This window comes from Arachis ipaensis, chromosome B7 (assembly GCF_059453495.1).
Source record: "Arachis ipaensis isolate K30076 ecotype BB chromosome B7, ASM5945349v1, whole genome shotgun sequence".
NCBI classification, from domain to species: Eukaryota; Viridiplantae; Streptophyta; class Magnoliopsida; order Fabales; family Fabaceae; genus Arachis; species Arachis ipaensis.
This window is the reverse complement of record NC_142442.1, coordinates 118,868,416-118,891,606: the sequence shown is the minus strand read 5'-3', so window position 1 is coordinate 118,891,606 and position 23,191 is coordinate 118,868,416. Positions and strand designations below refer to the sequence as shown.

General features: G+C 34.1%; 1 protein-coding gene across 1 annotated transcript; it reads right to left on the bottom strand.

The window, feature by feature from the left end:
* Window positions 1-237: 237 nt before the first annotated feature.
* Window positions 238-995, bottom strand: LOC107609925 (uncharacterized). The gene is made up of 2 exons (XM_021106106.2): window positions 586-995; window positions 238-502 (listed from the first exon to the last, which is right to left on the bottom strand). The coding sequence occupies exons 1-2, from the start codon at window positions 993-995 to the stop codon at window positions 238-240; spliced, it is 675 nt and encodes a 224-aa protein (XP_020961765.1).
* Window positions 996-23,191: the final 22,196 nt, after the last annotated feature.

Sequence of the window (23,191 nt, the reverse complement as noted above, 5' to 3'; positions counted from 1 at the left end):
AAAAGGGAATACAGGGATAAATGTCACCAATTATTATGGAGGGACTTCTTTTTTCCCACAATCATGAATGGATTTTGAACTCAAGTTTCATAAAGTCAAGGACAACAAAGTCAATGAAGCCAAAAAGATATTAACAGATAACTTCTAAATTGATGTTCTAACTTCTAACATAAACATGATTAACAAGTAGAACTCTCCTCAGGTTCAGTTTTGCATAGCTTAGAAACATTTTGACGCTTAGCACGGTACATAAGTACCAGCAAGTTGTCTAGTTCTTTTCATTTTGGCATCACAAAATACTTTCGTGTACCTGAGTCTCACGCAGAGACGAGCCAAAGCATCTGATCCAATTCTGGATGCAATATCCTCAACCTTGGCGGCATCAGATAAAGTCAGAGTCTCTGCGAGTATAAGCTCACATAACTCCTTTAACGAACAAGCATCAATCAATACAGATGAATGACCCCTACCAGCAGCTAGTTTTCGGACCTCCCCAACAAACCTGTGACTTGAAAATTTTCACATAAAAACCTATGCAGACATGAAGAATGAGGAGTTTACTTACGCTACAGATAGATGCAGTACCAGTCAACAGGTGACAGGTACCAAGCATATGTAGATTTCTCGTTGGCTACCTGACCGTAACTATTGTAACCCCATCCATGAATTTGACCATCCCTCATTGAAATAAACGTGTGGGAATGTCCATAGGCGACAAGCTTCATGCCTTTTGGAGCAACCAAAACTGGGATGTTCCGGAAAAATGTACGAAAGTTATTAGTGATGAACGAGAACAACCCAGTTTGGGGGCCAAGGCCTAACTGCCCGGATTGACCGCCACCCCGAGCGTAAAGTGCCCCTTCCTGAGTCAGAGCAGATGTGTGTACACCGCCACATGCCAAATCCTTTATGAAAATACCATCAAGGGAAACCACCCTCCTTGGCAGTAACTCTTTATCTCCATACTGGAGTGAAGAATGTCCAAGCTGGCCCATGCTTGGTAGCCCCCATGTGTAACTGAAAGGTAGAAGTAAATAATACAAAAATGCGAGTAAATATTATCAAAGATGGCAAAAATTCATAATTGTTCAGATAATGTATTTCTCAATTCATCAAACAACCATAAGAAACTACACAAAGATCAAGAATGTTCTGCAATTACACACATTCATAAAGACAGAACGGGGAAAGCAACTAAGCAAGGAACTTTAAAAAATTACATAGGTGAAGAAACATTAGATTGATTCAGAAAAAGCATGCCTTCATGTTAGCAGAATAGTAGACATTGTTACAAGCATTTTCAAAGCAAAAACAAAACAATTCTAACAAGTACAGATAGACATAACATGGTTGGCCCTACAAATCTATAACTACATTTGTTCTGTTCTGTGTGAGCCGAGGTGTATGGTCTTCCGGGTAACTGCTCAGGTCCTTGGTTGAGCTATACGTCGTCCGGGGACTGTTGCGAATAAACCTCGACACTCTGAAACACAGCGGCGGGAGCACCTGCACAAAGCACTCCGACGCTCAAGTAAGTATGTGAGTTATGAAAGAATAAAGAATTATAGTCTAGAGCAAGTAATGTGACCTGAGTTTTTATGGGTTATTTGGCTTAAATTTATAGGCGAGTGGTGTGTTGGTTTTGGTCTGTTTTTCCGATATGCTTGGTGGAAGCCGTTATTAGTATCTTTGACTTGTGCAGAATCGTGATTGAGTTTTGGTAGTGGAGCCCGTTGTGGATAACAGTTTGGAAGATGATGCTGACTTTGTAGTCAGTGACATCTGTTCTGTTTGTTTGTTTCCGGGTTTTAAGGTCGGTTCACAATCAAGTTCTTATTTCCGAGTATAATGAGGTACATATCATAGCCCCCAAGCACATCTGGCATTTTGTGGAAAATGGTAGGCGAGCTTTAATAGAATCGAAGTTGACCTCCTTCGCACGTGGATGTCTTACTTGGGCTTTCTTTGTTGAAGGAATTTGAAAGAATTTTGGGAAGATTTTCTCTTTATTTTTGTCTTCGCAAAACATGTCGCCTTTATTGCGCTTTATTACCGTTTGGGTTTTCCACGTTTTCAGTGGGTATGAGTTAAGTTACCTACTGAGATAGTGGGCTTGCAATAATAGCTTTCCCTTGTTTTGGAACTTACACTTTGCTATTTCATCTTCTTACAGTTTTATCCCCCGTTATGTCTTCGAAAGGTTAGTGCTTCTTCTCCCACTTTTCACTGTTACTGCTATTTTTTATTCATGGCGAGAGAGAGAGGAAAGAGAAATTGAAAGAAGTTGAGGTTAAGGAAGACGATCCCTACCACTGGGTTCATGATGATGTGAGGACCCGTTCCTCTTCATTCACTAGTGTCGAGTCCATGTCTGAGTTGAGGGGTCTGAACCTCATAAGAGGTGGCTCTGGTGTCGCCGTCGAACTCCTTCCTTGCTCTAGTAGTGATAGGGTTTGTGAGAGGAGGGGTGATTGGGGTATTTCTATATGTATACCCCCTGTATAACTGAACTTGGTGTGAGATTTTCCTTTTTTCTACTTTCGAACGTGACGTTCTTACCCAAATCAACTGTGCGCCCTCACAACTACATCCGAATTCCTGGGCGTTCCTTCGCACCTTCCAATGTTTGATGGATTTTCTTTCTTTCCCCTGTTCGTTGCCATTGTTCTTTTCACTGTTTCAGGCGAAAGGGGTTCGGAAGGGATTGTGGATTTGTCTTAGCAGTTTTCTTGGTCGTTCTCTCTTCCTTCTTTATAAATCTTCTTTTAAAAACTTCAAGTATCTTTTCGTCAAGGTTCGATCGGTTGAGGTGGAGTATCCATTTTATTTAGATGATGAACTTATTGAAAGGTTTCCCCTTTATTGGTGTTCTGAGCCGAGCCAAATCCTCGAGGCTTCCAAGCGGAGTGAAGAGGAAGAATCTATTTTAGATTTTTTGGTTGAGAGTGTCGCTGCCGGGGAGTATTTGTCCATTCCCGAACTTTTGCATTTGTATGATTTGGGTGACAGTGAAGGCTTGAAAACCTATATAGGTAATGTCTTGGTTGCTGTCGTTTGTGTTGGTGTTTGTTGTGTTTTCTAATATTGGTTGCTTCTTGTAGGTGGGCGAGTTCCTCATTTGGATCCTTCTAAGTTCCATTCCTTCTTGAAAAAAAAGAAGGAGAGAGATGTTAGTGGGTCAGGGAGTCGGAAGGATGATAGTGAGCAAGCTGCTCAATCTGCTGCTCGGCCAGCGTCTTCGTTCAAGAGGAGGAGGGATGACATTGACAAGTCTTTGGAGGTTATATCGGAAGGTGGCCAGGAGGCTCTTGGTGGTGGTGAGCTTACTTTTGATTGGCAGAAGAAACTTCATGGCTTTATTCTAGGAACTAGCTCGCATTCCCTTTGGAGCGAGCAATTTAACTTTGCCGAGCTATCTGACAGGGCATCCCAGTATCCTGGTGACATGCTTATGACTCGTCGGGTTGGTATTGAGGCGCTTGGAAAATTTGTTCAGGTGGTTTTATTCTTGTCTGGGTTCTTTTTATTTTTCCTTTGTTGTTTTGTTCTTATATCGGTTGATTTTTTCAGATCGTTACTTCTCGCCTGATGTGCGTCGACCGTACTACCGAGCTCATAGGTGCCGAGTAGCAGGAGGCTGCGGATAAGATTTCTGATTTGGAGAGGTCTTACAAGGAGAGAATTATTGAACTTGAGAAATCAGCAAAAGAAAAAGATGATGCTGTTGTTAGTGCTATAGCTAGGGCAAAGGAATCTGAGGAGGAGGTGGCCTGCTTGAGAGATCAGATTCGATTGCTACAGGCCGAGGTTAAAGAGAGCGACGTTGCTAAAGGTCGGCTCACTTCTCGTGTCCATGAACTGGAGGAGAATTGGATGGAGATGTTCTCCTATGGTTTTGAACGTGCTATTAGTCAAACTGCTGTGTTGGCTCTGGAGTTTGATAGTGATCGCCTTGATATGACCAAGATAGTGGTGGATGGGAAGTTGGTTGTGGATGGAACAGTGGAGGATCATGACGAGAACGCCCCTCCTCTTTAGTTTTTAGTATTTGTCTTTTTGTAATTGACTTTGTGGCTCATTGTTATGTACTTGTTAGGATCGATCCATTTGATTTGGAATTTGCTTTTTGGTGCTGACCGTTGTTTGGTCGGTTTGACATTTATACTTGAAATCGCTTACTTTTGGTATTTTACTTTCGTGACTAAAATAGGGTTTGTTTGAAGAATTGCATGAGACTAACATGCTTGATAATGGACTTGGATAGATTACGAATTTGGATAGTTTATTGACTTTCAGATTTAATTTTTGGCGTCCGGCCTCGTTAAAACCCACCTTAAGCAAAAACCCTCTTTTTGTGAAAAAAGGCATTAAGGGGGAAAAAGAGTACCTTCATTTGCATAAAAAGTATAAATTACGATCTATACAACTTTAGAGAAGAAATATTCCAATTTTCTGGTACTGGATTGCTTTGTAGTGTTTGGAGCTGATAAGCCCCCATTCCGAGCACTTTGGTTACTCTGAACGGTCCCTCCCAATTTGCGGCGAGTTTTCCATGCGAAGGAGGTTGCCTGGCTTCCTCTGTTCACTTGAGTACTTGGTCTCCCTCAGTAAATGTCCTCGAAATTACTCTTGCGTTGTGCTTTCTTTCAGCCAATTGTTTTTTAGCTTTCTATTTGATGGCGGCGATTTCCCTATCCTCTTCGGTCAGATCAAGCTCGGCGCTCCTTGCGTTTATATTGTGCTGTTCGTCATATAGTTCGGCTCTTAGTGTAGGAATACCGATCTCAACAGGGATTAATGCTTCTAACCCGTAGACTAGTTTGAATGGCGTTTCACCCGTGGTGGTTTGTATCATTGTGTTGTAGCTCTACAATATTTCTGGGATTAGCTCCGTCCATTCTCCTTTTGCGTTATTAAGCTTTTTCTTTATTGCCTGCAGTATAACTCGGTTAGCAGCTTCAGCCTGCCCATTGGTTTGTGGGTGTTCGACCGAGCTAAAATGATGTTGTATATTAAAATTTTTTAGAAATGAGCCGAGCTTGTTATCTGTAAATCGTCTACCATTGTCAAATATTATTTCCTTTGGTATTCCAAATCGGCATATGATGTTTTTCCATATAAAAGATCGTACATTTTCGGCCGTTATCCTTGCTAATGGTTGTGCTTCTATCCATTTTGAAAAATAGTCTATTGATACTAAGAGAAATTTTACCTGGCCTAGCACTATTGGAAATGGGCCGAGGATATCGAGCCCCCATCTGTGGAATGGCCATCTTACCTCCATGCTGTGCAGTGCTTCGGCCGGTTTGGTAGATATCGCTGCATGCTTCTGACAGTTGTCGCATGTCTTGACTTTTGTTATGCAATCTCTCTTCATGGTCGGCCAATAGTATCCTGTTCGGACGATCTTAGCGGCGAGAGCTCGTCCTCCGATGTGGTTTCCACATACGCCCGCATGAACTTCGTCCATCACCTCTTTTGCTTCATCTTTATTTAGACATTTTAACAATGGTTGTGAGAAACCGTGCCTGTAAAGTTCTCCTGCTATGTTTGTGTAAAGACTTGCTTTCCTTTTGAAGTGTTGCGGATTAGGTTCATCTCTGGGTATAGTGCCTGCATTGATGTACTCAAGGAAAGGTGTTCTCCAGTCGTGGAGGTGGTTAATGCTCGTTATAGATAACAGTTCAATGCTATGTTTTTTGAGTGTGAGTTATGATAATGTCGATGTTTGTGTGTCCGCCCTAGTGGCAGCAAGTTTAGATAATATGTCTGCTCTAACATTCTTCTCTCTATGCACATGTAATATGATGAACGAACTGAATTTTGAAATGAGATCCTTTGCTATGAGCCAATACCGCTCCAGCAAGGGATCTTTTACCTGGAATTCTCCTCAGATTTGTTGAACCACCAAGAGGGAGTCACAATGTACTGTCAGGCTATGTACTTGGAGGTTGAGTGCGAGTTTGAGTCCTGCTATGAGCGCCTTGTACTCGGCCTGGTTGTTGTTTGCTGAGAAATGGAATTGGAGGGATTGCTCGGCTATCACTTTATCGCCCTCTTTCAGGACTATCCCAGCTCCGCTCCCTTCTCGGCTTGATGCCCCATTGACATGTAGTTCCCAGGGCTTGTTGAAATGGTGTTTGTTAGGTGTTAGCTCGGAAATGAAGTCTGTGAGGATTTGTGCTTTCAGGGCTGGCCTTGGTTGGAACTGGATATCAAACTCCGAGAGCTCGATAGACCATTTGGTCAATCGTCCGGCGAGTTCTGGTTTTGTCAGTATTTGCCTTAATGGTTGGTTCGTCCTTACGATTATTGGATGGCTTTGAAAGTAGTGCCTGAGTCTTCTCGCTGTTGTTACTAGTGTTAAGGCTAGCTGTTCTATTCTCGAATACCTTTGCTCTGTTGGTTGCATGACTCTGCTGACGTAATATACTGGCTTTTGTGTTTTTCCTGTCTCAATGACCAGAGCCGAGCTTATAGAATAATTGGAAGCGAATAAATATAAATATAAAGGTTTACCAACTTCTGGTCTTTGTAACACCGGTGGTGATGACAAAATGGCTTTGAACTCGGTGAACGTCGTTTCGCATTCCTTTGTCCATTCGAATTTCTTGTTCTTTGTTATCGTCTGGAAGAAGTGATATGATCGGCATGCTACTGCTGGCAAGAATGGTGATAGAGCAGCTACCCTTCCTACCAGCTGTTGCACTTCTTTCATTGTTTTGGGACTCACCATGTTAAGTATTGCGTCACATTTTTCAGAGTTTGCTTCGATTCCTCGTGAGGTCAGCATGAATCCGAGGAACTTGCCTCCTTGTACCCCGAAGGCGTATTTCTCCGGGTTGAGTCTCATTTTGTATGCTCGGATCTGTTTGAATATCTCTTCGAGGTCTTCACAATGTGATCTTTCCTGGGGGTCTTGGCGACCATATCGTCTACGTATATTTCCATATTCTGACCTATCTGCTTGCAAAATACTTTGTCCATTAATCGTTGGTATGTTGCACCTGCATTCTTTAGACCAAATGGCATTATTCTATAACAAAAATTTCCATGTTCAGTTATGAATGCTATTTTGCTTTGGTCTTCTGGATGCATAAGGATCTGGTTGTAACCAGAATATGCATCCATGAAGCTTAGGCTTTTGAAACCTGATGCATTATCTACAAGCTTATCAATGCACGGTAAGGGGTAAGCATCTTTAGGACATGCTTTGTTTAGATCTGTAAAGTCGACGCACATGCGCCATTTACCTGAATTTTTTCTTACCATTACCACATTTGCTAGCCATGTGGTGAAGCGGATTTCTTTGATAAAGTCGGCGCCGAGGAGCTTTCTTATTTCTTCCAGGGCTGCCTTTGACTTTTCTGTTCTGAGGTTCCTTTTCTTCTGAGCTATAGGTCAGATCGTGTTGTTAGTGGCGAGCTTATGGCAAATTATGTTAGGGTCTATGCCAGGCATGTCTGCCGGGGTCCACGCGAAAAAGTCGGCGTTGGCTTCTAACACTTTTATGAGGTCTGGTCTCTCTTGTCCCTGGAGGGCTTCGCCGATGTATGTGACTTGTTTTGGCTTTGACGTCAGATGGACTTTCTGGAGCTCGTCTACAGGTTGAGGTCTTTCTTGAGTATCTTCTCTGGGGTCAAGCTCTGCTAGGGACAGTACTTCATTTGTGCTGTGGATCGCTTTGACCTCTTGTCTTGCGGCCGACCTCTTCAAGCTTGCATTGTAACATTGCCGAGCTTGTTGGCGGTCTGAATGGAGTGTAGCTATCTTTCCATCCTGAGCCTGAAACTTAACACATAGGTGATAAGTGGATACTACCACCCTGAACATGTTCAGGGCAGATCTCCCAAGAATGATATTGTAAGGACTGGGGCAATCAACTATTAGGTATTGTAAATCAATGGTTTTTGATAATGAGCTCTCTCCTATCATTGTTTTTAGCCATATGTAACCTTTGATCGGGACCCTTTCCCCAGAGAATCCTACTAGTTCTTTAGATGAGGGTTGCATGAGTTTTTTAGATAATTTCATTTTTAGAAAAGTGGAATAAAAAAGTACATCTGCACTGCTACCTGGGTCCAAAAGGACTTTTCTTACCAGTAACTCACCTGTTTGGATAGAGATTACCACTGGATCATCTATGTTCGGTGCTGCCGAGCATATATCTGCCTGATCGAAGGTGATTTTGAGCTCGGGATCGTCTTTGTTGCTTTGTGGCGTTGTTCCTTCGATTGCCATCATTGCATGGTAGCTTTGTTTTCGCGCCGAGGTTGTTTCGCCTCCCCCGGCGAACCCTCCCGATATGCAGTTTATAATGCCTTTTGGTGGGTTGTCGTTCGACCATTTATTGTCTTCCTTGTTTCCCGGAGTTTGATGGCGTTCTTCTCGGTCTTTGTTATTTTCTTTGTGCTTTCTTCCTTCGATGTATTTGTCTAGTAGGCCTTGCCGAGCCAATCTCTCCAACAGATCTTTAGCTATCACGCACTCGTCGGTTGTATGTCCGTATTTCTGATGGAAAGCGCAGTGTTTGCTTTTTCAACGAATCGTTGGTCTTGATAGTTTCCTCTCTTGCTGGAGGCTTTATTATTTTAGCGTTGAGGATTTCTTTAATTATCCTCTCCCTCTTTGTGTTGAATCTGGTGTAGTTGTCGAATTTTTGGGGTGAGCTTGAAGGGTTTTTGGGGTCTTTGTGATTCGCCGACCTTGTTGTTCTGTCTTCGTCCCTCCTAGGTTGTTTTTTTTCCGTCCTTTCGGCCTCACGGAGCTCTTCAATCTCCATCTGTCTGGCCACCCTTTCTCGGAATTCTTCTAGCATTTTCGGTTTGGTAACCGCGATCGTCTCCCTAAATTTTTCGGGTCAGAGACCGGTGTTAAGGGCATGTAGGTGGACAGCAGGGTCCAGGTATGGTATCTCCATGGTCGCCTCTACAAATCTGGTCATGTAGTCTTTCAAGCTTTCTTGCGGACCTTGGTGGATGGTGCCGAGGTAGTCTGATCCGTGTATATATATCCTTGCTGCCGCGAAGTAATCTATGAAAGACTTCGCCAACTCTTCAAATGAAGAGGTTGAACCTGCAGGTAATTTTGAAAACCAAAGTAATGCAGTACCGTCAAGGTAGGTGGGAAAAGCCCTGCAAAGCACGGGTTCATTGTTAGGACCGTTAAAGAATATCATAGATTGAAACTTTTTAATATGAGCCCGGGGGTCACCAATCCCCTTATATGGCTCGAGTGAGGAGAGCAGTGTGAAATTCTTTGGCATTTGATAATTGGTGATCTCTTCGGAGAACGGGTTGTCTAAGGTTAGCTTCTCCTTTGGTAGGTTGACGCTCAGTAGGTCTGTGTTGCTTTTGGCTGGGCCCTTGGAACCGTTCTCCTCGTGTTTGTTTGTGCTGTTTTGGGTAGATAGCTCAGCAAGTCTTCGAACCTCAGCTTGTAGCTCGGCCATCTGGGCCATGAGTTCGGCCTGAGAGAGTTGTTGAACTCCATTATCGGCCATCTTGGAAGGTTGAGAAACCCTGCGCAAAAAAGAGGACACAAAACATAATATCAATAGCATCACAAACAGTTTTCTCAATTGATGACCAAACCTCATTAATAGCTGTAATGAATTTTCTATCATCAAGCAATAGTCCTATAAAAAACATCTTGGAAGATAGGATATGTAATCTCATTAACTGTCCTAATAGACTCATATGTTGTGCAACTTTTTTAAATAATTACAAAATTCTCATATAGTAGATATCACATGTACCCGGTGGAATATAGTTTAATCTCCCGATAAAATATTCTCTCTTGCGTGGATATCATTCCCTTTCTTCTATATTATAAACAAATTGATTTGAAAACTTAGCGTACGTTAAAGTTTGACCTGCTTCAAATTCTTTGTTGGCCTCCATTCATGCTAAGAACATCGTACCTTTTCCTTTCTCTTAATCCATAATTTTCTCAAGATTGTCATCGTATTTAAAGATGCTATTTTTTTCCGGATAAATAAAAGGTAAATAATTTGTTTGCCAAAATTTTTCACACAGCCTCCCGTATAGATAAATACCCACAATCATAAAATTATTTAATTTCATAATACATTTTTTAAGTATGCTTTATCTTTTATATTTTTAATACTAATATACTAATAATAACATTTTAAATAAAAAGATAAAAAAAAATATTTATTCACTGAAAATAATTTTTTCCTCAACAAATTAAAATTCTTCGAGCACAAAAAAATTTAATATAATAAAAATATTTATAATAAAATAAAATTAAAATAACAATCTAAATAAAAAATACTAAAATAAATAAATTTAAATTTATAGAATAAAATCTTGAAACAAATCTAAATAAATAAATTTACATTGAAGTCAATATTAAAATTCTTAGATTTCATTTTACTCATCTAATATGTATAAGTGTTTATATTAAAAAAAAACTAATTATAACTTAAAAAATAACAATAAAAAATTGTACCAAACTATATACATATATGTTTTATATTTTAAAATTTAAAAATTAACAAATTCATAAAATTTCAAACACACTTTATAAATTATTTTTTATTAAAAATTAGTTACAATTTAAAAATTAATAATTAATTAATTATTTTATTTTATAAAGATAAAACGACGTAAAGTATTTTTTAAATTATTTTTATTTTTTATATTTTTAATATTAATATAAATAATAATATTTTAAATAAAACGATAGAAAAAATATTTATTTTCAGCAAAAACAAATTTTTTTTAACAAATTAAAATCCTTTGAGTATAAAAAAATTAATATTATAAATTCTTTTAACAAAATAAAGTTAAAATAACAATTTAAATACAAAATACTAAAATAAATAAATTCGAATATATAGAATAAAATCTTGAAACAAATCCAAATAAATAAACTTACAATGAAATTAATATTAAAATTCATAGATTTCGTTTTATTCATTTATTAGGTGTAAGTGTTTATATTTAAAAAATAATAATTGATTATCCATCATCGATTTTTCTTAAAAAATTCATGAATTAAAACACAAGAGTCTTCTTAACTGAGGAATGTATTTTTCAAAAATTTTTTAAAAAATTTAATTTATGAACAAATAATTTAAAATTAAAAATAACAATTTAAACAAATAATAATAATTTATAATTTAAAAGAATAATCTGTAAATAACTTAAAATTTAAAAAATAATAAATTAAATAAATAATTTAAAATTTAAAAAATAACTATCTAAATAAAATAACTTAAAATTTAAAAAATAACAACCTAAATAAAACAACTTAAATAAATAACTTAAATTTAAAAGTAATAACATCTTGATGATTCTCTCATGCAAGCTTCTGTCTCTCTCCCCAATAAATTATAACTCAAATGGCATAATCTTTCTATACTCAATTAAGATATTGTGGGTTCGAGTCTCCTATTTATTGAAAAAAAAAAAAAAAACCTTCTGTCTCTCTCTCATTCTCAATTCCTTTCTTTCTTTCTTAAATTCCATTCGGTGGAATGAATGGATGAAGCCGAAGGAAGTGTTATATATATATATATATATATAGACACACACGATAACCATATGCCACGTTTATCTTTTTTTTTCACATTGGCCGAAAGCCAAGTAAATGATTCTCTTTCCCTTATCAAATTTAAGTAAATAATTTAAAATTTAAAATTAAAAAATAACAACTTAACTAAATAATAATTTATGATTTAAAAAAATAATATGTATATAATTTAAAATTTAAAAAATAACAATCTAAAAAAATAATTTAAAATTTAAAAAATAACTATTTAAAATTTAAAAAATAATAATTTAAATAAAATAATTTAAATAAATAATTTAAAATTTTTAAATAAAATTTTTCAATTAATTAATATAAATTTTAAATTTTTAAATAAATTTTTTTAAATTAATTTAATTTTTTCGGAACAACATTAGAAATAAAATTAAGTATAGAAAAATGTTAAATTAAATTTTTTTAAAATAGTATAAATAACCTCAGATTTTAATAAAATTGATAATTCTATTTATTTTAATATAATCTTTTGTAATTAGTATAATAGCTTATAAATTATATAAAATTTTAAAAAATATTCTCAAACTCAATTGCTTATTAAAATTAAAAAAAATTTATTTGAATTTAAATTTAAAATTTTAAACATAATATTTTAATTAAAAATTATAATTAGATTTTTTTAAAATAAATACACATTAAAAATTAATAACTAACTTAATTGCATCAACAATATTTCATATGAGAAATTTATAATTTTATAACATTCAGAATATCAACAGTGTAAATAAAATTAAAAATAAAATCACAAGTAATAATCAAATAACTTCAATTTATATTTAAAAAATTCTAAATTCTAAACATAAAAATTAAAAAAACCAAAAGAAAAAAAAACTCAAAAAAAGCAATGTTTCTACCAAAACAAACATATGCTTGACATTATTCTATTAGATAGACTTTAAAAGGGGATTCCAAAACACGTGCATCCAAATTCTCAAGTTTCATTCTCAATCTTGATCTTCTTGCAAGTTGAGGTATCTTCTTGCACTTTCGAATCTTCTGACTCCGAGGATAGTCGCTTGGCTGGTGTAATAGCATTTTTCAACACTTCGGATTCATCATTGTCCGCAACTTTATTGGAAAATTCAAGCAACAAATTCTGTACAAAATATTACGTTAAATTAAAGACTTCCTTCTCACCTTTGATTTTATCTCAATAATATTTTTTGAATAAAATAAAGATCTGACTTTGAGAAAACAAATAAACAAAAAATACATTTTTTGAACAAATACCTTAGCACCTTCTACTTTCTCCCTTTTAATGATTGAGGATACCTTTAAAATTGGAAGCAAACCATCGGTGTAGTCAAACTACGATTACACCTACTCATGTCTTCATCGATCCAAACCATCTCAATTGAGTATAGCAATGAAGAATTTCCGTAACTGGGTAGGGTCTATAACCATATCACCCGTATATGTACACACAAATTGTCAATTGTAGGATTGATTTTTGCGATTTTGTGAATACCAGCCATTGGAATAAGTAGAGAAATTTTAGATTTTGGATGTATGTAAAGAAAGGATTTGATGTACTTTAAATTGTGGTGCTGCACATATCTCATAACTTATATTTTTATAGTTGACTCATAGCTAAAATTTTTTAAATTTTATTGACTTTAATTTAAATTTGAATTAAATTTGTAAATAAAATAAATAAATATATTAACAATTTTTAAAATTATAAATTAACAAAAATATATTTAAATTTACGTATGTAGCTGTAATTTTTAAAAAAAAATCTACAAAAATTTAAAAAATAGTGCTAAAAAGAATAAAAAATAATAATTTAAAATTTAAAAAATAACAACCTAAATATAACAATCCAAAAAAATAATTTAAAATTTGAAATTAACAACCTAAACAAATAATAATTTATAAATATAAATCTAAAAATTTCTAGTGACAACATCTAAGCTAATAAACTCACAGACTCAACGTATGAGTGCCAGGCCAGCACATGAGCTCCATATTTATATTATTATAAAGATTATAAAGATTATAAAAATAAAGATAAAGATTTAGATTTGTTGAAATAGTGTACAGCTAATAAATCAAATATATATCAATTTCTACTGGTGTGTCTTCATATTAACAAAGACATTTAATGTATAGAATAATACTTCCTCATAGATAATATACAAAAACAGTTAATATTAACGGCATAAAAAATATGTTTTTTTAAAAAAATGATTTTATGTTTTTTAAAAAATATTTTATAATAAAAAATATTTATTAATATTATTAATTAAATTAATTCTTTATTTGTATTCTAAAATTATATATGTATGAAATATTCTAGCTGATAATTATTATATTAGAAAATAAAAATACTATATACATATAAAAAATAAATTATTATATATTTTTATATAAATATATATATTATTTAATTAATTTTTAATATATATTTTATATTTTAACACATATTTTATACTAATAATTAATTTAATAATTAATTTTTTATATATATACCTAATATAATTATTAAAAAAATAGAACATAATGCAAACCCCGCGAACAGAAATTTTATAAGAAATGTTAAGTTAATATGTTTTCTTATATTTGAATTTAGATTAATCAATTTTTTATTTATTACATTGAAAAAGTTAGTCGCTTAATATTTCTCAAATTTTATATCAACACGTCTACTCTTACATTCTTATCAAGTTATCATACTTTTAGATTTTAATATAATTCTTAGTCTAATATTTATATTATGTTATATTATTATACAATTATATTTATGTGTATCAAAAATTTATTATTAAATTAGTTATTTTATAAAATATATATTAAAATATAAATATATATTAAAAATAAATTAAATAAAATATTGTTGTAACTTTGGTCGTTAATTTTTTTTTTTTACCAAAGATAGGAGACTCGAACTCGCAACCTCTTAATTGAGTATGAGGAGACTATGTCATTTGAGCTATTACTTATTGGCAAATTTGAAAAGATAGGAGACTCGAATCCGCAACCTCTTAATTGAGTATGGGGAGTTTATGCCATTTGAGTTATAACTCATTGGCTTCATGAATTACTTTGGTCGTTAATTATTAGTGAACATATACTATTTTTTATTATTATATAACTTTATCATTAAATTAAGTTTAATCTATGTGAACACACCATTTACAAATTTACGATTTACAATTTACAAATATACTAATCCACTAATTGCGCCTAACAATTTGACCAATCCGAAAAGAAGACAAAAGTTTGTGGTAATTCGAAAAGGCTACGTGAAAAACACGTAATGATATGCTATTTTATAGGACTGAAAAGACATCGTCCTCATCTAAAATTTATCTATATTTAAACACTTCATTTTTATGAGTCTGATTTGGACTTTGCTACAATCAGTTTTATGAACAGTGTCAATAATAAATTTTTAAAATTAATTTAATAAAATAAAAATATATTATATTTTTAAATTATTTATTTAAATTTTAATATTAAAATAATTATTCGAATATTTAATAAATTTAACCTTTAATATATTTATTATTTATATTATTTAATATTTTTATTATTTATCTATATTTTTTTATTTGATTTTAACTAAATTATTTACCGTATTTTATCTAAGAAGAAAAATTCGCTTAATATCAACGTCTTTTCGTCATCAGATGTATGTAAATAAACTATTAATATCATTAAATGTAGCTATATTAATAATACAAAAATCGTATTTGCATTAAAAGAAAATCATCTAAATTAACTATTCTATATTCAATTAATTGAAAGTCTAGTATTCGTCTAAAACAAATTCTCTTGGAGACTGACAAGCTAAGGTCATTAGAAATTTAGAGTAGCGTTAGCATGATGAGATCTAGGTTGAGATAAATAATCAGATAATAATTAAAGATTATATATATTAATTAGGGGTGGTAAATCGGGTCGGTCCATCCCAATTCGCCTAGTTCCGTTTAGGTCCGTGCCACAAATAGGACCGGCAGATTCGTCCCACCGATTAAAATGAGTTCAAAATGTTAGTCCATTCTGTTTTATGGCGGATTGGTTGGTCAACGAACTAGCCTTCTTAACTATTTTTTTTTAAATTAAAATTTATAAAAATTAATAAAATAATAATAATAAAAAATCAAATACAAATAAAAAATAGTTAAATTCTAATATAATTTTTTTAATATCTTTTTGTTAATTTTTAAACTTCAATAAAATTGTTCAAAAATAATATTTGTCAATAGAATCATCTTTACATTTAAAAATAAGTCACATAATTTTAGCATATATACAAAATTATAAAATAAAATAAATAAAGTTAATAACTAAAAGTAGAATAAAAACAAAAAATGAAAAATATATTTAAAAATTATATAATTAGTAATTTTAAAATAGTAATTATTTTTTTATTTAATAATAAAATAAAAGCTTTTGTCCCGTCGGGACGACCCGCCCCACCAAAACCAGCAAATTTGGCTATGTGGATTTGGCAAATTTTTTTTATTTGGTGGGTTTCAAATCCTAACCCGACCCGTCTTTTTTAGCGAGTTTGGTGGGTCGGACCGACGGGTTCGATCCCTTTTACCACCTCTAATATTGATATGTCGTTATAAATCGGCTAAAATGGTATAACTCGGCGACTGACGTTACAAGATCGGTTACCATTAAACGATCGCCAAATAAAAAATCTTTATACATCGTTATTTTTCATAAAAGGAAAAATATTTAAAATACAATGATCGGATACTCCACCCTATAAAGGGGGAGATAAGACACTTTTATATTCAAGTACATCTGGATAATCCTTATACTAACTTGAGCGTTGGAGTGCCTTTTGCAGATACACGCACCCCTTTGTCTACTGAAAGCCGAGATATAACTCTGCCAAAGAAAAAGGCTTGGATTTGATCAGCAAAAGGCGAGATTCATCCTGCTGATTTATAGTTCGACCACACAAGAACATTTGACGCCCACCGTGTGGGGCTTAAAAAAAAAAACCCTTTCTCCCTACAGGTCCCAAAAATTTTACTTCTCAATCTTGGCTGATTTGCCTCTTTCTACACCATCCGAGTTTCTTCAAATGGATGAACTGATGATTACGATAATCATAGAGAGAACAGAAATGGTGATTAGGTTAGGTTAGAATTAGATACCAATTCTAGATTCCAACCTTGAAAGGGTCCAATTTCTTGTAGGAATAGGATCCGAAGTTATCAATTTTCTATTAAGATAAGCGCGCAATTGTGTCAACCCTTGAATAGTGTGTGTTTTCATATTTTGATAGGCAAGCCTAAGGCAATCTTTTTCAATCAATTTTTAGAGTGTTTTCCTATTTTCTTTTATGGAAATTGAACAATAAAATAGAGCACATACATGCTGAGAATAAAGAACAAAAAATATTTTAACTACTATGCTGAGATTCAAACCAATTTAATTAAATTTGTTCATCTAATCTAAGGCAAGGCTAAGACCATTGATTAAAATAAAATATTTTCAAGAGAACAAAGGAAAAGAGGGAGAAGAACCTACTCGTGAGTCTGCCGAAAGAGAAACTCGTAGCTCAGTAGCTCGATGGACGAGATTGCTAGCGTAGGAGAATGCCGCAGGAGGAGATCGTCACTGGAGGAGAAGCCGCTAGAGGAGAAGTCACTGGAGGAGAAGTCGCAGGAGGAGACGTCGCCGAAGGAGGCCGTCACTGGAGAAGACGTCGCAGAAGGAGGTCGCTGCTGGAGGAGATGCTGCTGGAGGAGACGTTGCCGGAGGAGACCGTCGCTGGCAGGAGGAAATCGTCACAGCAGGAGATCGTCGCAAGAGGAGATCTCCACTGGAGAAGATCGCCATTGGAGAAGATGCTGCAAGAGGAGGTCGTCGTTGGAGAGAATCGTTGGAGGAGGAGAGATCATGACAGAGAAGATCGTAGTGGTAGAGCTTCAAGATTTCTCTCATAGTGGCAGCCTTTCAACATAGTAATGAGGGGTTAATTTAGGGTTGAGCATTTTATACATGTTGATAATGGCGTTTAAAACCCCCAGAATCGAAAAAAACCACTGTTAACTACCAATTAATTAGGCAACAATCAAAGATGTCATAATATTCAAATATTATGGTAATCTTATAAAACCGCCATATTATTAATGCCATTTTATATCATTTTTTTTTGTAGTGGTGCTGGGTAGATTATGTGGATTAAACTCACTCAAATGATATTTTTGTTCTCTATAAGGTACCAAAAATCCTTCACAATTCATGTATCCAGCATCACATAAGTAATAACGACCTAGTGTGACATATAAAATTGAACAAAATTAATGAAAGATCAAATGGCTGGTTACTTTGATAACATACTAAAGTCTCAATAAAATACCTTGGAGAACACTAAACCCATTGCGAAATAGTACATCTCGCAATACCCTAGAATCCACAGCTGAACCCTCCCAACCATAGTTGTCAGAACTGAACCGGTGATTGAATCAGTGAGGTTACTGGATCACTAGGTCACTGGTTCAACCGGTGGATCACTGGTCGAACCGGTTAACTCGGTATAATTAAATAATTATATAAAATTTAATTTTTTTTATTATTAGTATTTTTATTTTTTTATAAAAATAATTATCATTTTTAAATTTTAATACTTTGTTAATTAGTTTATATTTATTTTATTATTATATTATTATAGGTGAAAAGTCACATACAATTGTTTTTTTGTGAAGTTGATATTTAAGAATCGTTAGATGATTTGACTAGTTTAACTAAATATCATCTAGCGATTTTCAACTATCAACCTCATATGAAGAAAAAATAAAATAATATATTAAAAAAATAAATTGTGATTAATTAAATTTTTTGTTTATCTTTTTAATTTGTATATATTTAATAAAATTTATAGTTAAATAAAATGTAATTGATTTAAAAATGAGTGACTTTGAAATTAAAATAAGTTGAATATAAGTGAAAAGAAAGAATGTTATATGTATTATAATTTGTATAATAATTGATGAGAATCACACTCCAGCTTGGTGGTAGAAGCATGCTTGCTTTATGCTGGAGGAAGGGGTTCGAGCCCATTGGAAGCATTTTGGAAAATTTTCCAAAAATCATCAAAGGCCTTGACACTTGGCAGCGCTGGAAGGTTTAGAGCACGATGGAGTTGCAGATCGCTGGTCCATTGTAGATTCACCTTCAATGTTGACCGAGCGGTTCGGACCGGTCCGAATTTGACCGGTTTTTACTAGTTCACACCGGGTTTGACCGGTTCGTACCGGTTCTCTACCTTACACGGTCCAAATATCAGACCGAACTGACATAGGATTCGGTTTATCGGTTTTTTAGTAGAATCGGCCGGTCCGGTCCGGTTCTGACAACTATGCTCCCAACTCGCCAATACATAGATAAATTGCATATCAGGAGCAACCACTCCAAGTACATTGGTTGTTATGTCACCTTTTCTGTTTCGATATCTAGGTTTATCAGCCTCAAGAACATTGACTTTGATATGGGTACCATCTAAGGCTCCTAGGAAAAAGATCAATTAACTCAATCCTAAAGCACACCAGCCAAGCATATTAGGTTTAATAACATTAGTAAGATAAATTACCTTGAACCATTTCCATCATTTATCCATTCTATCCTGGCTAAATGGTTGAGGTTTCTTCAGTAAGAGATTATGACATCTCAAATAGCAAATAATACATCATTAAACCACTTACTAATTATTTCTTCGGATCTCACAAATTATCTTTTTATTACTCTAATTTTGAGGTCATGTGCTATAATATATAAAAATATGGCAACCATTTCTTCTACACTCATATTCCTACTTGGTTCTAACTTTCCAACCCCTCTAAGTATGTTACACAATGCATGAAAAGCATGCCTATCCATTTTTATATTTTCTATACATGTTAGTTCACTAAAATAAATAATCTTATCAACACTAACATCCCTTACTACTTGCCTACTATAACTATCATTCCATTTTCTTTTCTTTTTTCTCAATTGCAATATAATCAAAACATAGCAAATCATCAACAACTTAACCATAAGTTCATTCATTAATTCGAAATATAAAATCAAGCAGGCAATAACTCTCATATTCTGTTTGGGATCTATTTTGTCAAAAAAGGAAATACATTAAAATAATTGAGGAAAATGGAACTTAACATCCACTTAACAAAAAGATTACAATTATAGACCATCATCAGCAAATTGAAAAAAAATTGTATGAAAGATTGACCAACTATCAAGCTACATTTAGTTCTTAAAATCAATTCCTTTTTTTATGAGAAAAACATCATATGATCAATTTGACCAACACAGACTTATTAGGCAAACTAGGACTGCTCCAAAGTGAAGAAGAATTGAACATTCCATGATTCTGAGTTTTGCATGAGAATTTATCTTCAACTATGTCATAGAATTTCACTATTCTAACTTCTTGTGCAAGAGAACAGCAACAATACAATAGCCATTGCATGTAATCACTAACATTTTGATTCCCACAACAAAGTTTATTATTATTTGGTGGCAAATTGAACCTTTTCCTCATTTGGATCCTCCAATATCCACCATAGAGTAAACTTCATGATTCTTCTTGGATTAGCAAAAACCACAGAAGAGTGTTTGGTATGTGACGTGGCGGAAATTGGCGAGTTAAGAAATTATTATAAGGGATACGTTGCAAGTACAGTTCTTAACCAACAAAAATCCGCTTATCAATTTAGAAGAGTTGTCACAAAATTAGAATTAAAATACTGGGAGTATGAATCCCAGGTCGTCTCCTAACGAGTTGCAGAAAGATGTGCTATTTTATTAATCAGATGTTTTCCAAAAGGGGTTTGAGTTTGATAGACAGAAAATTAAATCAGAGAATTTGTGCAATTTAAATAAAAACCTTGACCGGGAGTAGATTAGTCGGAAGTCCTATCCTTGTTGGAGTTCTCCCAAGATCAATTGATAATTGAAGGTTGTCTGCTCAGTTATCCTTTACTAGATAAAGGAAAGTCAAGCAAGTTGGAAGTCAGTTTCTATTCACAAGTTCTAATCCTCTCCCTTGGGAAGGACTAGTGTCAGTGACTAGAGGGCGACCCAACGCTAAACCCAATTATAATTTTACTCTTGAGCATTCCAACTCAAGATTCTCCTTTCAACCAACTCCCAATCAAGTTATGGAACTACTCGCTCATTATGAATGTAAAATTCATGAAATAAAAAAAGGAAATAAAGAAAGACATGATGAATAATAATCAAAAGGATCAATTAAAAATAAAAATAGTTCTTGTATTAATAAATTCTAGAAATAATCCAATAGTAACTCTGAATAAATTAAGAATATGAAAGAGTAAGTGACAAGTAAGGAAACAAACTAGAATGATGAAGTCTTGACGGAGGTAATAACTCTTCTCAATATCCCAATCCAAAAAGCAATCAAAACAAAATCCTAGGAACTATGAATGTGTAGAGAGAGAAACCTAGAGGAGGAGTAAATTCAGATCTAAAAACTAAAATTATGCGGAATGAATGTTGTTGTTCTCTGGTCTCTGCATGTTCCCTGGCTCTAATCTTCTTTTCTGGGCTGAAAACTGGGTCGAAACATGGCCCAAAATCGCCCCCAGCGAATTCTGCAAATTCTGCAGATCGCGCATGTCACGCGATCGCATCATCCACGTGTTCACGTCATCCAGCATTTTGCCTTGCCACGCGTGCGCGTCGTCCACGCATTCGCGTCACTCATGCAGCTTTCAGTTCACACGTTCGCGTCAGGCACGCGAGCGCGTCACTATGATTTCTCTAATTCGCATGGTTGCGTGAGCCATACGTCAGCGTCGCTTCTCGCTGGTCATCTCCTTATTTTCTTGTGTTCCTTCCATTTTTGCAAGCCTCCTCTCCAATCTCCAAGTCATTCATGCCCTATAAAGCCTGAAACACTTAACACACAGATCACGACATCGAATGGAATAAAGGAGAATTAAGATACATAATTAAAAGTCTCTAGGAAGTAAGTTTTCAACCATGGAGTAATTTTGGGAAGGAATTGTAAATACATGCTAATCATATGAATAAGTGGGTAAAGATTTGATAAAACCACACAATTAAACACAATATAAACCATGAAATAATGGTTTATCAGTATGCAACAGAAATATTTTGCTTAAGATCAAACAGTCCTCCTCTCCATTCAGGTGCATACTCACAATTTGTCAAGTATATATCCGATAAAATTCAAGCAAAATCCAACAAACAGAACTTTAACTACATTTCTGAAATCGGGTTGATGATCATATAGGTCTTATGTTTTCTCTAGTTTGAAAATCATTAAAGCAACACATACCAAACATTGAATCCATATAGAGAAGTATACAAACTTTAAAACACACAAATAGTGTAAACATGGATTGTGTTTTTAGAATTTCATTATCCACAAATAGTGAAGTTATACAAGTACAGGAGCATAGAATAGCATAGCATATAAACTGTAGATTCATTGCAATTCAATACAGAGAACATATAGCAACCAAAATTTATTAATTATAAATATTATATTAACAACCAAAATCACAGTCATAATGCCAATCACAATCAAAGTGAAGGTGAATATAGAGAAAAGAAATAAATAATTGGAGGAATAAAGGAATCGTGAATCCAAATACAAGCATACCAGGAAATGCGGTGGAATTAGGCATTGAAATAGTCAACAATAGATTAAGTTAATATTTTAAACCTAGCACAAACCCTCATGTCAATAAATCATAGCACAAACAGAGTTTAGCAAAAAAAAAATAAATAATACACAAAAATGCAAAATAAAAATCATAATGAAGCAAAATGAAAATTTTTTAAAATTATGCAAACACCTCAAAACTTCAAAATCAAGGGCTGCATAAAAATGAATTCCATAAAAACTAAGTAGAACTAAAACCAATTCATCAGAATCATTCACACAAACAGCACAAACGCAATCGTTGAACAAGATATGGACATTGATTATCTTAGGGACCATTACATTTAAACTGCAAGCAAATGATAGTTTAGAATATTTTAACCAAATCATAACAAAGCAAAATGCAGAATCAACAAACCCTAACAAAAAAGATGCAAAATCGGAAAGCAAATCCTAACGAAACAAGAAGTAGAAACTCGAAAAATCAGTAAACCCCAAAGTTCAGAACACCCAATCTCCATCCAAAAATAATTCAGAAAACGATCGAAAATGAAAACACACCTTTACTATTTGGTGTGGCTCTCAGTTTGCAAGGCAGTTCACTATCGCCATCGTCATTCTTCTTCGTTCTTCGTCACTAAAAATGAACGAAAAAGAGAGTGAATGATACAGAGAAACACGAACGCGAACACGAAAAAGAGATCGAAGTGACTCCTACCTCTAGAATGAGATGCGCGGTGGTCGTGCAAACTTAAATTGACAGTAAGACGCTGGTGGAGCTTCCTTGAATTTGAGAAAAAATTCTGTTAGAATTTTGGTTTTTGGTGAAATGAGAAGGAAAAAATTTAAAAGAGGGTTGGATTTCGTTATTTAGATAAGGATAGTTTAATCTGTTTCTTTTATTATACAAATTTTATTTTCATTGGAATTAAATATACTTAAGAAAAATTTAGAAATAAAAATGATAGTAATTTAATTCTTTAATAAAAAATATCT

Excerpts from the sequence above, each read along its gene's own strand:
- LOC107609925 (XM_021106106.2), bottom strand. The coding sequence starts at position 995 with ATGGGCCAGCTTGGACATTCTTCACTCCAGTATGGAGATAAAGAGTTA. Across the intron at positions 503-585 it reads TACCTGTCACCTGTTGACTG|GTTTGTTGGGGAGGTCCGAA; the intron begins GTACTGCATCTA and ends TTCAAGTCACAG.